Source organism: Lithobates pipiens, unplaced genomic scaffold, assembly GCF_037356315.1.
Source record: "Lithobates pipiens isolate NorthernLeopardFrog02 unplaced genomic scaffold, aLitPip1_a1.2 Scaffold_22, whole genome shotgun sequence".
Classification (NCBI taxonomy): Eukaryota; Metazoa; Chordata; class Amphibia; order Anura; family Ranidae; genus Lithobates; species Lithobates pipiens.
The window spans coordinates 87322087-87337613 of record NW_027507784.1 but is presented as its reverse complement, the minus strand read 5'-3'; the positions used below and the strand labels follow the sequence as shown (position 1 = coordinate 87337613).

The window sequence follows — 15527 nt, the reverse complement described above, 5'->3', positions numbered from 1 at the left end:
CGCTGCGATTGGACACAACTGGAGCCAATCAGCGGGTCCGGCAGCCATAATGGCCACCTGCGATCATTCACAGGAGAGAGGCAGAACAGTGGTCTGCTATGTAAACAAAGCAAACCATCGTTCTGTCAGAGGGGAAGAGAGAGATCTTGTGTTCCTGCTAATCAGGAACACAGATGTCACAGATTCCTCCAGTCAGTCCATCCCCCCACACAGGTGTACTCCTAGGGAATGCTTTCTAACCCTTTGATCATCCCCCCCCCCCCCCATGTTAACCCCTTCCCTGACAGTGCCATTTACCCAGTGACAGTGCATTTTTTTTTAGTACTGATCACTGCATTGGTGTCACTAGTCCCCAAAAAGTGTCAGCACCAGATTTGTCCACCGCAATGTCAAAGTACTGCTAAAAAAAAATAATAATAATAATAATAATAATAATAATAAAATATAATATATATATATATAAAAATCGCCGCCAATAAAAGTTTTTTTTTTTTCAATCAAAAATACGCAGCATAATACATATTGGCTTAAATTGATGAAGAAATTAGATTTTTTTTGATGCGTTTTATAGCAGAAAGGAAAAATAAATAAATAGTTTTCAAAAAAAATTTTTTTTTTTTGTTTATAGCGCAAAACATAAAAAAAAAAAAAAAAAAAAAAAACGCAGAGGTGATCAAATACCACCAAAAGAGGTCTCCATTTGTGGGGAAGAAAATGACCTCAATCTTATTTGGGTACCACCTCGCACGTCTGCGCAATTGTCAGTTAAAGCAAGTGCCGCAACGCAAAAAAATTACTGGTCAGGAAGGGGGTGAATCCTTCTGGGCCTGAAACTGTTACATACCAGCAAAAGAAAGTACAGTCTAAAGAATTGAAAGTAAAATGATATATGGGTCCAGTGTTGCATGAACGCACAATTATTTAAAGAGTGAAAATTGGCCTGGGCAGGAAGGGGGTGAAAGGGTCCGGTACTGAAGTGATTAAATATTTTCTTCATTTGCCACAAACAATATAAACCCTGGTGGGTTATCCTCTGCAAGCATGCCCGCTGGTATGCATTGGGTGGGGGAAACGTAATGCATTGTTAAAATATTTCACAATGTATTTTTCCAAAATTTCATTCAATGCCATGTACCATCATGCGTTGCGACGTGGCGTAGTGTGTTTCAGCATGCTGCACAACAATGAACCTTGCACACTGAAAAAAAAAATTAGGACATACAGCAATTTGCCTGCCCTAAGTTCTGGGACTGGGTTACATAATGTGGCCCGACACAACTCAACTCATGTGAGTGAGCCCTAAACGAGTACAAAGAAGACAGGGAATGGCAGGGAAACCAGGAAATCAACACTCCCAGAAGAGTTAATTTCCCAGCGGCGGTCAGGGGACGAGAAATCATGACGGAAACTGTGCCAGGACCAGGAAAAGTGAGGACTGTTTTATAGGTAACAAAGCTTTTAAAGATTACTTTTTTGCAACAGGGTCCCATTAAGAACGGCCAGCGTGGCAAGATCCAATAAAGCGCGTTTAAAAATGGATTAGACGCCTTTCTTGCCGGTAATGGAATTTGCATCTAAAACGAATAGGACTGATCAGCTTAGCAATTGATTCACGGAACAAATTTGGCAGCCATTGGCGAAGTCAAGGGTTACCACCCTCCCCCCTCCATTATGGAAACCGTCAAAGTAGTGTTTCGCAAGGCCTTCTTCTAGATCAACACTTTTAAAGAGTAATATAACGGGTGTATAATAGGCACTGGAAAAATATACTGTTGCTGTCATCACAATTCAAAACATCTTTTCATTTTAATTAAGACTCCAAAAATTCAGCACCCCGTCACTAAAACGAGTTAAAGCCAAAAATATGATTTATTGGTGCAAAAGAATAAAGCTAAATGACTGCTTGGTATGAGAGAGGGAGAGAGGGAGAGAGGGAGAGAGGGAGAGAGGGAGAGAGGGAGAGAGGGAGAGAGGGAGAGAGGGAGAGAGGGAGAGAGGGAGAGAGGGAGAGAGGGAGAGGGAGAAGAGGGAGAGGGAGAAGAGGGAGAAGAGGGAGAGGGAGAGGGAGAGGGAGAGGGAGTAGAGGGAGAGGGAGAGGGAGAGGGAGAGAGGGGAGAGGGAGAGGGAGAGAGGGAGAGGGAGAGAGGGAGAGAGGGAGAGAGGGAGAGAGAGAGGGAGAGAGAGAGGGAGAGGGAGAGATCTCCAAGGGGAGAGATGGAGATGATGGAGACACACACACAATCTCTCAATATCATGGCCCCCTTGGGGACTGCTTGGCTTTACCTGCTCATCTGCATTGCCATGACACTGTAAATGATTCCTCCAAATAGGTCAGTCAAGATAGTTGGTAAACCTATACATATGTACAATAGGGCACTACTTGGACATAACCTGAAACTATAAGCAAAGGTTAAATTTAAATTCTGACAATACTTCTAGAGAGGAACCCAGGCCAGCCTGATCAACCTTTTATCCTAATGAGAGATGATGCTAAACAAGGCTGGTATGAGGGCCCCTTTAAGCAGCAATGACAGAATGTCCCCGTTGCAGATCTGATGGTCTTCACCAACAGTTGGAGCTCATTAACTATATGCAATAAGGTTTAGTAACAGAGTGGTAGTATATCTTATGATGACTGTAGCTAAAGATGCCAATGTACAGTGTTCGAATAGAAATGCAGTGAAGCTTTCCAAAATGGTAAAGCTGCCTGTACACAGTGTCCCAGTAAAACAACCGAGGAAAGACTTGCAAAGGTGGGCAATTGCCCACTCACCAACGACCAGGTAGATTCAACGCCTTGCAGATAGCAACCCCTGGATAGAGGTCCTGGCTGCAGACTCACTTGTGATGACCCCCCGATCGGGAAACGGAGTGTGGGTTACTGTACATCGAGTTAATGCTTGTCAGATGTCATATGAGAAGCAGGCAGCGTTGGACCCCTTCTCGGTCGGGTAGGAATGATGTACACTCCTGTGGTAGGCTGCTACCTCACTCTCCCTTCACATAGAGATCCATCACACAGGAGGCCTGGGAAGAAGAGACCCTGGGGCGGGTCTCTGGTATCTTTTATAGCTCTTCCTAGCAATCTCCCCAATGGTAGCAAAGATCCCTGGTATATGTAGTCCGAGTGTAAAGTCATGCAAGGGAACAGCCATGTGGTGGAACTACAACCCCACAATCCCCTTAGTTGGGCTCACAAATATGTCAGTTTAATAACACTGGGCACTAGAGGGATAATATGGTATACAGATAGGGCAGGGAATAGCGGTTTGTTGCAATCGATGGTTTATATTATAATATATAAAACAATTCTCAAATTGAGGACTGTTAACAATATAGCCATTTTACACTTTGGTTAACGCGTTTCCCCATGTTTTCATTCTTCAGGATCATTGTAAGATAGACAATATACGGTATTTATTGTCATCATTGTAGCGATTATGAATATGTCCATTATTGTTACTTTAGACCATTCTTTACAGAACACGATCACACCGATGACAACAATACCATATATTGACCAAATATTTTACAACAGTCCTGAAAAAGCATGCAAAACATGTGAAACGCGTTGACCAAGTATAAACTTGCTAAATTGTTAACAGTATTTTGAAGTTTATATATGAATAAGCTGCAATATATACGGTATACATAAAGCAGTCTTGAAGTGATACTAAAGTATTATTTAAAAATAACAAACATGTTATACTTACTTGTTCTGTGCAGTGGATTTGCACTGAGCAGTCCAGATCCTCTTCTTGGGTCCATCGCCGGGGCTCCTGGCCCCTCCCTCCTGCCAAATGCCCCCACAGCAAGCAGCTTGCTATGGGGGCACCCGAGCCAAGCCACTGCTCTGTGTGTCCATTCAGGCACAGAGCTACGGCTCGGCTCTTTACCCCCTCTCTCCTCATTGGCTCAATGACTGATAGAAAGCGGCGGGAGCCAATGGTGCCTGCTGCTGTGTTTAAGCCAATTAGGAGGGCGAGTACTAGACTTCGTGGCTCTTGCGCACATCGCTGGATCGAGATGGGGCTCAGGTAAGTATTAGGGGGACTGCTGCACACAGAAAGCTTTTCTGAACCTCTGGGGGAATCTAGGATCGAAAAGTGACCTGGGGGTCCTAGTAGATGAAAGGCTCAGCAATGACATGCAATGCCAAGCTGCTGCAAGCAAATCAAACAGAATATTGGCATGCATGAAGAAGGGGATTAACTCCAGAGATAGTTCTCCTGCTCTACAAGACTTGGTCTGGCCGCACCTGGAGTATGCCATCCAGTTCTGGGCATTAGTCCTCAGGAAGGATGTGCTGGAACCAGAGAGAGTCCAGAGAAGGGCAACAAAAATAATAAAGGGTCTGGAGGATATTAGTTATGAGGAAAGGTTGCAAGCACTGAACTTGTTCTCTCTAGAGAAGAGAGACGCTTGAGAGGGGATATGATGTTAATGTACAAATACCGTACCGGTGACCCCACAATAGGGATAAAACTTTTCCGCGTAAGGGAATTTAATAAGACACGCGGCCATTCACTAAAGTTGGAAGAAAAGCAGTATAACCTTAAAGGGGTTGTAAAGGTAAATGTTTTTTCACCTTAATGCATTAAGGTGAAAAAACATCTGACAGCGTCTGCGCCCCCAGCCCCCCCGTTTTACTTACCTCACCCTTCGAAAGTCCCGCGCTCGTCCCCCAACATCCTTTCCACCGTTCAGCCTGGCCACTGATTGGCTGGAGTGGATGGATGGAAAGCAGCGCAGCCATTGGCTCACGCGGCTGTCAATCACATCCACTGACGCGGAGCGCCGGGGGGCCGTGTGATACAGCGAGCGGCTATAGCCGCCGGCTGTATCACGGGAGCGCGCCCGCAGATGCTTCTCACCATGCGAGGGAGCTCGCATGAACGTGAGAAGCATCTGCGAGAGGAAGAAAAGACAGCCGCCGAGGGACCCCAGAAGAGCAGGTTCGGGGCCACTCTGTGCAAAACGAGCTGCACAGTGGAAGTATAACATGTTTGTTATTTTAACCACTTCCCGACCAGCGCACGACGATGTACGTCGACAGAATGGCACGGGCAGGCATATTGGCGTACAGGTACGTCCAATATTCAATGCCGCCCTGCCACCGGGAGCGCGCCGCCGGCGGCGCGCTCCCGCGCTGGTCAGGACCCCCGTGAGTCCGGTCGTGGGACCCGCGGACTCGATCGCCGCGGGCATCCCTGCGATCGTCTCACGGAGCGGCCGAATGGAGGAAATACTGTGTAAACAACATTTCTCCATTCTGCCTAGCAACTAGTGATGCTGATCTCTGCTCCATGTGATTGGAGCAGAGATCAGTGTTCACTAAATGAAAGCCCAACCCCCCCACAGTTAGTAACACACCCCTAGGAACACTTAACCCCTACACTGCCACCCACTAGTTAACCCTTTCACTGCCAGTGTCATTTACACAGGAATCACTGCATTTATATAGCAGTGATTACTGTATAAATGACAATAGTCCCAAAAATGTGTCAAAAATGTCCGATGGGTCCCCCACAATGTCGCAGTCACAATAAAAAAAATAAAAAAAAAAAAAAAAAAAATCGCTGATCGCCGCCATTACTAGTAAAAAATAATAAAAAATTATTAATAAAAATGCTATAAAACTATCCCTATTTTGTAAACGCTATAACTTTTGCGCAAACCAATCGCTTATTGCGATTTTTTTTTACCAAAAATATGTAGAAGAATACGTATCGGCCTAAACTGAGGGAAAAAAATATTTTTTTATATATTTTTGGGGGATATTTATTATAACAAAAAGTAAAAAATAATGCGTTTTTTTCAAAATTGTCGCTCTATTTTTGGTTATAGCGCAAAAAATAAAAACCGGAGGGGTGATCAAATACCACCAAAAGAAAGCTCTATTTGTGGGGAAAAAAGGACGTCAATTTTGTTTGGGAGCCACGTCGCACGACCGCGCAATTATCAGTTAAAGCGACGCAGTGCCGAATCGCAAAAAGTGGTCTGGTCTTTGACCAGCAAAATGGTCCGGTCTGCAAGTGGTTAAATAAATAAATACAATTTCACTTTACAATCCCTTTAAACTGCGTAGAGAGTGGTTAGGATGTGGAATTCCCTTCCACAGGTGGTGGTTTCAGCAGAGAGCATCGATAATTTCAAATAACTATTAGATAAGCACATTGAAACACTGAATGACCACAACATACAGATATATACACAGTGTAATACTGACATAAAATCACACACATAGGTTGGACTTGATGGACTTTTTCAACCTCGCCTACTATGTACTATGCAACTATGAACCATTTTACCTTCATAGAATATCCTATGTTTTGCTATATTCTTTTGTACTTATCATATTTTTGGTTTGTTTTAGTTATTGTAGTTCTGGGGTGTTGTATTTTAAAGTTCCTAATATAAAAAGATGTTTTACATTAAAGGTCAAGTTCAACTTAACAAAAAAAAGAAAAAAAAAAGGGGGGGGGGGGGGGGAGTCAACGCCAAATATCCTGTCCATTTCTCCCAACCAAGCTGCACATAGCGGCCATAATGCCCCTTCTTTTGGTAAGGGGGCCCCCACGTCTGGGTCACCTGCTTTAATCCCTTCCCACCCACCTCATTGTCCCAAAAGGTTCTGAATGCCCAGGGCACAGGAAGGGTCTGTCATCAGATAATGACTGATTGACTCTCATGGTGGTCACATGATTGGGAGCCATTTTGCTGGCTACCGATTGTTAGTAGGGACCAAGAGATGTCTGACAGCTTGGCCTCTGTGCTGGGGGCATTCCCTTACCACAGAAACATTGGCTGCCCAGTGATGTATCTATGCAGTGAGTGGGTGTTAAAGCCTACCCTTTTGCCACCCGCATGGGTTATGGGGGCTGACACAGGTTAAAGTAGAAACATCCAAGGGCCCATTCACACGGGGTGCAGACATGCGTCTCCCATTCAGGGCCTTTTTTTTTTTTTTTTTTTACCAGCAGCTGTGCATCTGCCTGCTGGGCCCTGATTAGAAGACATGTCTGCGCCCTGTGTGAATGGGGCCTAAAAAAAATAAAAATAAAAATAAAAATGGGTAAAAGTGATCTGGGAAGCTGAAGAGAGGATTATACTTCCCAGATGACTTCTGCTGCTAAATGTGGCGACACCACTGTGAATGAGGTCTTGGGAGCCACAAATAATAAAAACGTACAGTACAGTAAAAGCACTTCAAGATATCCGAAATACCAAACAGTGAGGACAGAGGACGGCTCTTCCGGGATCGGCGGCGCGGCACAGACTCCATGCAGGAGGTGGCTTGGATGGGACCCCCGTCTGAGATCAACATTGTTGTTTTTGCCATCACGGCTTCTTTGATCTGCAAATAAATGTAGATTATAAGGAACAACCAATAAAAAGGGCATGATGGAGACATTTTTAATAAATATGTATGATCTTTTCTTTATATTGCACATCCATTTGTAATAATGTAAACAAGCAAAGAGGGATACCGTCCATAGTATAAAAAAAATCAAATATATACACTGCACTATTTACCATTAACACCTTTGTGATGGACGGTAAAATAGTACATATCACAGCTACTTCTTGTATCCAGGTAAATTATAACGTGCCCCCCCCCACCCCCACCCCCGGGTCATTTCATGGTGAATTAAATGGGGAGAGGGGGAGAGGGAGAGGATGGGAGCGAGGGGATGAGAGAGAGAGAGAGCGCGCGTGAGCGTGAAAAATCAATTTTCAACACAAAAGGTGACTCCATACAGGTAATCTCAAAGTTTGTCCACTACAGCCCAGTCCACCAGATAATACTTCTCAGGAGCAGTAAGGCTGCGACTCACATACGCCACTGGGCGGAGCTTCCCTTCAAATTCTTAAAACAAACACCCCAATACCAGCCCCCGGCTGTCTCCCAGGGGCACGTTCATTTTGTCCAACTTCCACATAGTACACGCTGGTTTGGGCTATATTATATGCCACTAGCTTTATTTAAAGGTCTGCATTTTCTCCTTTGAATCCTGGTTATCCCAGCATTGTTTTGGTGGTCATTTCTACCATTGAATAGAAGCTGCACTTCTGCCCCTGTTGTAGGATTGCCTCAAGGCTAAATTATATTTGCCACAAATACACCGTGTTTTATTGGAAACTTTCTGGCTACTATAAACTTGTACAGGAGGCCTAATCCCTTTAAGATAGTGAGATTTTCTTGTATACGTTACGTTCTGAACCTTGTTTGTGTCCCGAAGAAGCCTCATGGCAAAATGCGTAGACCCACAAGGGCTCACTGTACAAAATAATTTTTTCGCATGTTTAACATTGTGTTATGAATTATTTTCAATAAATATTATGTAAATATATATTTTCCTTTTGGTTGCTTCTCCATTGTTTCCATGCCTTAAAAGTCCCATTTTGGTTACTTATTTAGTACCCTTTCATATTTCCCGGCACTTCTCCGAGGACAACTTCAACCCCTCTGTGTAATCGCTGGAAAACCTTCTGCAATCAGGCCTCATGCTCATCAAGGTAAACCAGTACTTCTATCAGGTTCATATCACCCACTGTATTCTCCATAAGTCGTTGGAACGTGGCAGGGGCTCCGGTCAGTCCCTGAGGCATCCGATCAAACTCAAAGAATCTCAGTGGGCTAATAAAGGCAGTCTTCTCCCGGTCTTCTGGGTGCATAGGGATTTGGGATTACCCACTCAGGTCCATCACACTGAACCATTTTGCCCCGGATAAACACTGCAATGCTTATTCTATGTGAGGGGTGGTGTATTGATCAGGGATAGTTCTTTGATTCAAGGTTTGATAAATTGATACACCTCTCTCGCCACCACGATCGGGGAATCGCAAGGGCTTCGGGATTCTTTAAATCACTCCTGACCTATTTAGTTCAGTTAATCGTTTCCGAAGGTCTTTCAAATCACATAAGGGGACTCTTCTTGCCTGCTCTCGAAAATGGCTTATCCTCAGTCAAGTGGACACGATGTTGAGCACTCTTAGAACAGCCCACATCAAAGTCAATCTTCTTCCACCGATCTGAGCTTTGATCCTTCGCTCCCAAAACGGGGGAGGGGGGGGGGGGGGTTCGGAGTCTTGGGCAGGGAGTAGTGGTGTTTCTTCTATCTCCCATTTGGCCCGTCTCATTCTTCTCTACCGGGGTAGCAGCACTCACTTTCCCGATCACCATTCGAAGCTTTAGGCTGATCGGGTAACTAGCACACTCTTGAACAGTGCTCGAGTTATAATTTCTGGAACTCTAGCCCAATTTCCTTCCCTGTGGGGTCAGCTTCTATCACCACATACACACCCGGTTGGTCCCAGGACAACTTGACAGTGGCTTTAAGAAAGGCTTTCTCTCTCCAGGCTGCAGCACCCTTTGAGTTTCCAATCGCCACAACCAACCTCCCCACTCCTTCGGCGGGGGCCTTTTCTTGCAATACCTTCTGAATTGCTTGTCTCAACTGAGGATGGATTTTCCCAACAGGGCACCCTCTACGGCCAAGGGGGCGAGTAGTCTTCTGACTAAGTTGGTATTTAGTTCCTAACAAAGAATTTCGGCCAGCTCCAGGCGGTCGTGGGCATATGGCAGCCGTGTCGAATATCTCTGGCCTTCAAGCTAAAGCAGAGACTTTACCACCCATACACGCTTGACATCATCTGAACCAAATACTTCATCTTGATCTCATCAGACCACAGGACATGGTTCCAGTAATCAATTTCCTTAGTCTGCTTGTCTTCAGCAAACTGTTTGCGGGCTTTCTTGTGGATCATCTTTAGAAGAGGCTTCTTTCTGGGACGACAGCCATGCAGACCAATTTGATGCAGTGTGCAGCGTATGGTCCGAGCACCGACAGGCTAACCCCCCCCCCCCCCACTCCCTCAACCTCCGCAGCAATGATACATCTATTTCTCAAAGACAACCTCTGGATATGACGCTGAGCACATGCACTCAACTTCTTTGGACGGCCATGACGAAGCCTGTTCTGAGTGGAACCTGTCCTGTTAAACTGCTGAATGGTCTTGGCCACAGCTGTGCTGCAGCTCAGTTTCAGAGCATTGGCAATCTTATTGCATAGGCCAGTGGTCATCCACCCTGTCCTCAGGGCCTATTAACAGGCCAGGTTTTCAAGATAATTGAAATACATCACAGGTGATATCATTTGCTGCTCATTGATTGTAGTATTCTAGTATGCATCTCCAAGGTAATACATAAAACCTGGCCTGTTAGTGGGCCCTGAGGACAGGGTGGATGACCACTGGTCTAGGCCATCTTTATGTAGAGCAACAATTAATTTTTCAGATCCTCAGAGGAGTTCTTTGCAATGAGGTGCCATGTTGAATTTCCAGTGACCAGTTAGAGAGAGCGATCACACCAAATGTAACACACCTAAGACCTTGTAACACTAACGAGTCACATGACACTGGGAAGGGAAAATGGCTAATTGGGCCTAATTTGGACATTTTCACTTAGGGGTGTACTCACTTTTTTGCCAGCAGTTTAGACATTAATGGCTGTGTGTTGAGTTATTTTGAGAGGACAGCAAATTTACACTGTTATACAAGCTGTACACTCACTACTTTACATTGTAGCAAAGTGTCATTTCTCCAGTGTTGTCTGGGGTGTACTCACTTTTGCGAGCTTGTGTGTGTGAGAAATTTATATATATTCTATATCTCACACACACACCAGCCACTTCATTAGGTACACCTGTTCAATTGCTTGGTAACACAAATTGCTAATCAGCCAATCACATTGCAGCAACTCCATGCATTCAGTTATCTAGAGATGCTGAAGACGACTTGCTGAAGTTCAAGTTCCAACCAAGCAGCAGAATGGGAAAGGGGATTTAATTGACTTTGAATGTGGCATGGTTGTTGGTGCCAGACGGGCTGGTCTGAGTATTTCCAAAAACGCTGATCTACTGGGATTTTCACACACAAGCATCTCTTGGGTTTACAGAGAATGGTCCGAAAAAAAGAAAATATCCAGTGAGTGGCAGTTGTGTGAAGGAAAATGCTTGATGTCAGAGGTGACTGGGTAGACGATAGAAAAATGCTGACTATGACCTTAAGAACACCATCTCTACAGTCAAGCAGAAGGTGGAAACATAATACTTTGGTGTGGTTTCTCTGTTAAAAGGTACAGGCCAACTTTGCTTAATTGAGGGGCCAATGGATGGGGCCATGTATTTTAAAATCTTGGATGAGAACCTTCTTCCCTCATCCAGAACACTGAAGATGGGTGCTGGATGGGTCTTCCAGCATGACAATGACCCAAAACATTACCGCCAAGGCAACAAAGGAGTGGCTCAAGAAGAGGCACATTAAGGTCACAAAGTGGCCTAGCCAGTGTTCAGACCTTAATCCTAATCCTAAATCCTTAATTTATGAAGGGAGCTGAAACTTCAAGTTGCCAAGCGACATCCAAGAAACCTTAAGGATTTAGAGAAGATCTGTAAAGAGTGGACCAAAATACCTCCTGGAGATGTGTACAAACCTGGTAGACAACTATAAGAAACGTCTTACCTCTGTGCTTGCCAACAAGGGTTTCTCCACCAAGTACTAAGTCATGTTTTGCTTGGGGATCAAATACTTATTTTATTCACTGAACTGCAACTCAATTTATAACATTTGCATAGGGTTTTTTTCTGGATTTTTCTGCCTCTATTTAAAATACACCTATGATAAAAATGATGGACCCTTCATTTCTTTGTAAGTGGGCACACGTACAAAATCTGAAGGGGATCAAATCATTTTCCACCCACTGTCATTTACTGGTCCCTTCCTTTTCTATATTGGCAAAATCAGTACTGATCACACCTGTCTCCATAACTGAGCATAGTAAATTGTGTTTACTATGCTGCAGTTTATGAATGAACAGGAACCTCTGTCTCCCGCTCATTCATCTTCAGTGCAGCTGAGAAAGGAATTGAAGAAATCTGTGTGCTCAATTCCTTTCTCTGTCTCAAAAGGTGAGATGTCAGGGATATTTTATACAAGCCCCCCCCCCCTCGTCCTATTAGCATTGTAAAAAAAAAAATATAGAAAAAAATAAAAGTATTGTAAAATAATAATTTGGGGAAAAAAAATAAAAAATGTAAGAATAAATATAATTAGGTTTAGGTAGGCTGTACAGGGCCTTGTAATTTCTAGCAGTAGCCCTGTGCAGAAGGTCCACATTTGTAAAAACTAAGCAATGTTGCTCAATCCACATAAATACAAGTTAATCCCGAATACGGTGAATTAGACCAGAATCTCTGTATTGGGGAAAGCCGCCGTCCAGCATCTCAATTGCATTACACCGAACGCTGGAGAGGTGCTCCTTTTAAAGACATTATCGGACGCAGAGGCGCTGAATTGCTTTGAAGTCTGGAATCAATTTTTTCGTCTTTCAAAACACATTTCATCACTTTTTTTTTTTCACTCTTCTGTTACAGAAATCTATTTACTCCCATTAAAGCCGCATTCTAAACGGATGGGAAAACCAATCAGCGTCAGCGACAAGTCGCACGATACAGGTCCAATCCTTTTATCTCAGGAACCCCGGCTTACTGACCTGTAATAGGGGATTACAACAAACACCATCACTTCTTTATCCTTTCTCCGCTCCACCGGTGCCAATGTTCACAGCTCCAGAATCAGGGAGGACAGGGAGTTTAAAGGGATACTCCACCTCCGGATGACTTGTCTTATACAGCAATTACTGAAACACATTTTTTTTCCCTTTCTTGCAAATTTTTGTATTCGGTTGTTCTTATATCTGCCAGTGGTGACATTTATTTCTCTGATCTTTGACTCTAACCACCATCTTTAACCCCTTGGTGACACAAAGTCCAGTACTATTACCTTATTTAGCAGCAGTGGCAGCTGGTGTTTTTTTTTTGGGGGGGGGGGGGGGCGGCAAACAGCACCCTTCAGTCGGCCGGTGGCACCCCCTGCTTCCACTCGGTTCAAGATGCCCGCACCCCCTGGGGTATCACGGGAGGGGGGGGGGGGATCATTCATCCAGCCACGCACTTACCCCCTCGGTTCCAGGCGGGAAGCTCTCCTACGGGTGCCTCCCCCCCCCCTCTGCATCATGGTGGATTCCTCTGTGCTTTACCTCTCTCCTCCTCCTTCTAGGCCTCCAAAAGGATCGCCTGTCCTTTCAGCCAATCGGGTGATGGGTCTCACGACCCGCTACCTAATGGCCGGGAGGAGGATCAGTGAGAGAAGCGAATACTCATTCGTTATTGTCACACAACACTGTGCCCACCCTATTTTGAAGCCTATTAGAGCCTCCAGAGCATCTGGCTCTAATCAAGTGTGAAATATATTATATATATATATCTATCCCCACCCCCTCATTGGAATCCATGCATCCAGCGTCCTGCATGTAGTTTAGTGGACCGTAATGGATGGGCCGCCACTGTTTAGTGCTCAATTGAGCTCACGGGTGCTTGATCCACAGTCGCAGATTGGAGAGTAATAATTTATAGAGATGACCCGCACAACCAATGTCGCTCTAAGAGCTTGCCCTTTTAACAAAACCATAAATATGTACGTCAGTTGACATGTTTTAGCATACATGGTCTTATTCATAGTTATGATTAAGGCCATGTAGGCTGAAACACGTCGACTAAAATCTTGTTTTTATTTAGGAAACCACAATGTACCATATGCAAATACAGTCAGTTGACGTGTTTCAGCCTACACGGCCTTAATCATAACTCATCTCTATGGATTTGAATCCCCTGGTACATTTATAAACGTCCTGCTTTTCCAGAGTTTGTGCTCCAAAAATAATCCACACATACACTACTATTAAACCACAAACCATAATATAGTTATGCTATTGTGCCTTGATTTATAAGAAAAAAACAGTATATGGTATCCTCATCCTAGTATATAGTTTGAAAAAAAGGATTTATGGGGAAAAGATCAAAGGGATTCATACATGGAACATCATAACCATGATTTTGCCTTTAGGTCCCCCTACAAAATGATGGACTGTCTTGATACCAAGTTTATATAAAAATTACAAATATTTATTATTGAGTATAAAAAACTTTTTTTTAGAGAAAGAAGAAATTTTTGTACATATATAGAAAAATACATATTATGGCTATAACATAGACAACATTTGTTACGACAGTATTTTGTGTCCAATACGGTCTTTGGTTTCTCTACTAGTTTCGCGACTATTCTGTCGCTTCTTCAGGAGACCTTGTTTGTCTACAACGAGATTTATCACAAATTATTTAACAGAAAACAACAACGATTATTTAAAGATATTAGATGTATTTTTTACAATCAGTTAGGAAAGGAAATAATATAAACACGGAGTATGCGGCTCACCACCATGCAGTTATCGAGAGGCACATGAAGTTCGGGTAGTCCCTGCCAGATCGGGCATTGACCACCCTTTTGGCGGGCACGGGGGGTTCAGCTACAAAACAGTAACATAGAATTTCAAGTAATGAATGTGCAAGGTATAGGCTGCTTATTCATCTTGAGCATAATTATTTTTCTTATAATGTAGCTATAGAAAAATTCACATACCGGTATAGCCAGAATTTTTAAAAAAAGGAAAGCAGCATAAGTAAAGGTGCAACAGCATAAAAATTCCGATGGACGTTGAGGCTTCAGTACAGGTATCGTTATGCCGGGGAAAACCCGGATGGACAGATCCAATACGGAATAGATATTGTGCCTAATTCAGAAGGGAGACCCACGTTGCTGTTCGTTTAATGTGAGTGTGTCATGCTGATCTAGTAAAGACATCATTTAGTCAGCTCGGTACAGTTTTACCACAGCAGGATCATTTCAGATTGTAAGGTATATAAGGGATCTATTTACCAGAAAACAGCATACCTCCTGTAGCTTCTCAGTCCAAGCAGCGGTTTTTAATATGGAGACTTCCCATCCTGTGTTTGGTCTGCTGTAAAGGAACGCCATACTGGCGCACCTTTAACCCCCAACCCGGCGGCGTCACAGGCACGGCGCGGGTGCCGAGCTATGACGTCGCTGGGTCCGCCGCTCCTACTGCGCATATGCCATTGTGTGGCAATGCGCGTCAGCCCTGATCACCGAGGAAACCCTCGGCGAATAATTGCTGAAGCGGACCCGACGCCGCCCATAACATGGGGGCCTATCAGGGCCGCCGGAGAGGTGCATGCCCGCCCCTGGGAGTCTCCTCCCATACTTCATGCCTCGCAACAGCACGGTCCTGAGCATTACACACTTCGTTTCACAAGTTAGTTTTAAATTAATAAAAAGAGAACATAAGCAGATTAGTATAGCGATTACATTGGCAACATTTTATTGCATATTGTTTAAACATGCATAGTCTCACCAGTACGTTCATTTAGTCTGCAAAAGAAGAAATATAGGGTCATCATTAGATAAATGACTACATAGATTAGAGTGTTTAGGACAATGCGAACCGCTTGTCACTATAGTATTATAATAGCTAGCACCGAAGGATTATTAGTAGCGGTGTCAGAGAAAAAGGTGGAGTCTCTAGGGTGCCAGATGAACCAGGAGAT

General features: G+C 44.0%; 1 protein-coding gene across 1 annotated transcript in view; it reads right to left on the bottom strand.

Annotated features, from left to right (window-relative positions):
• The window catches only part of LOC143923894 (rac GTPase-activating protein 1-like), a 168098-nt gene that overhangs the window by 71084 nt on the left and 81487 nt on the right, over positions 1 to 15527 (bottom strand). The window contains exon 8 of the mRNA XM_077447838.1: positions 7228 to 7357. Coding sequence (XP_077303964.1) covers positions 7228 to 7357 — 130 coding nt within the window. The remainder of the gene's footprint in view (positions 1 to 7227; positions 7358 to 15527) is intronic.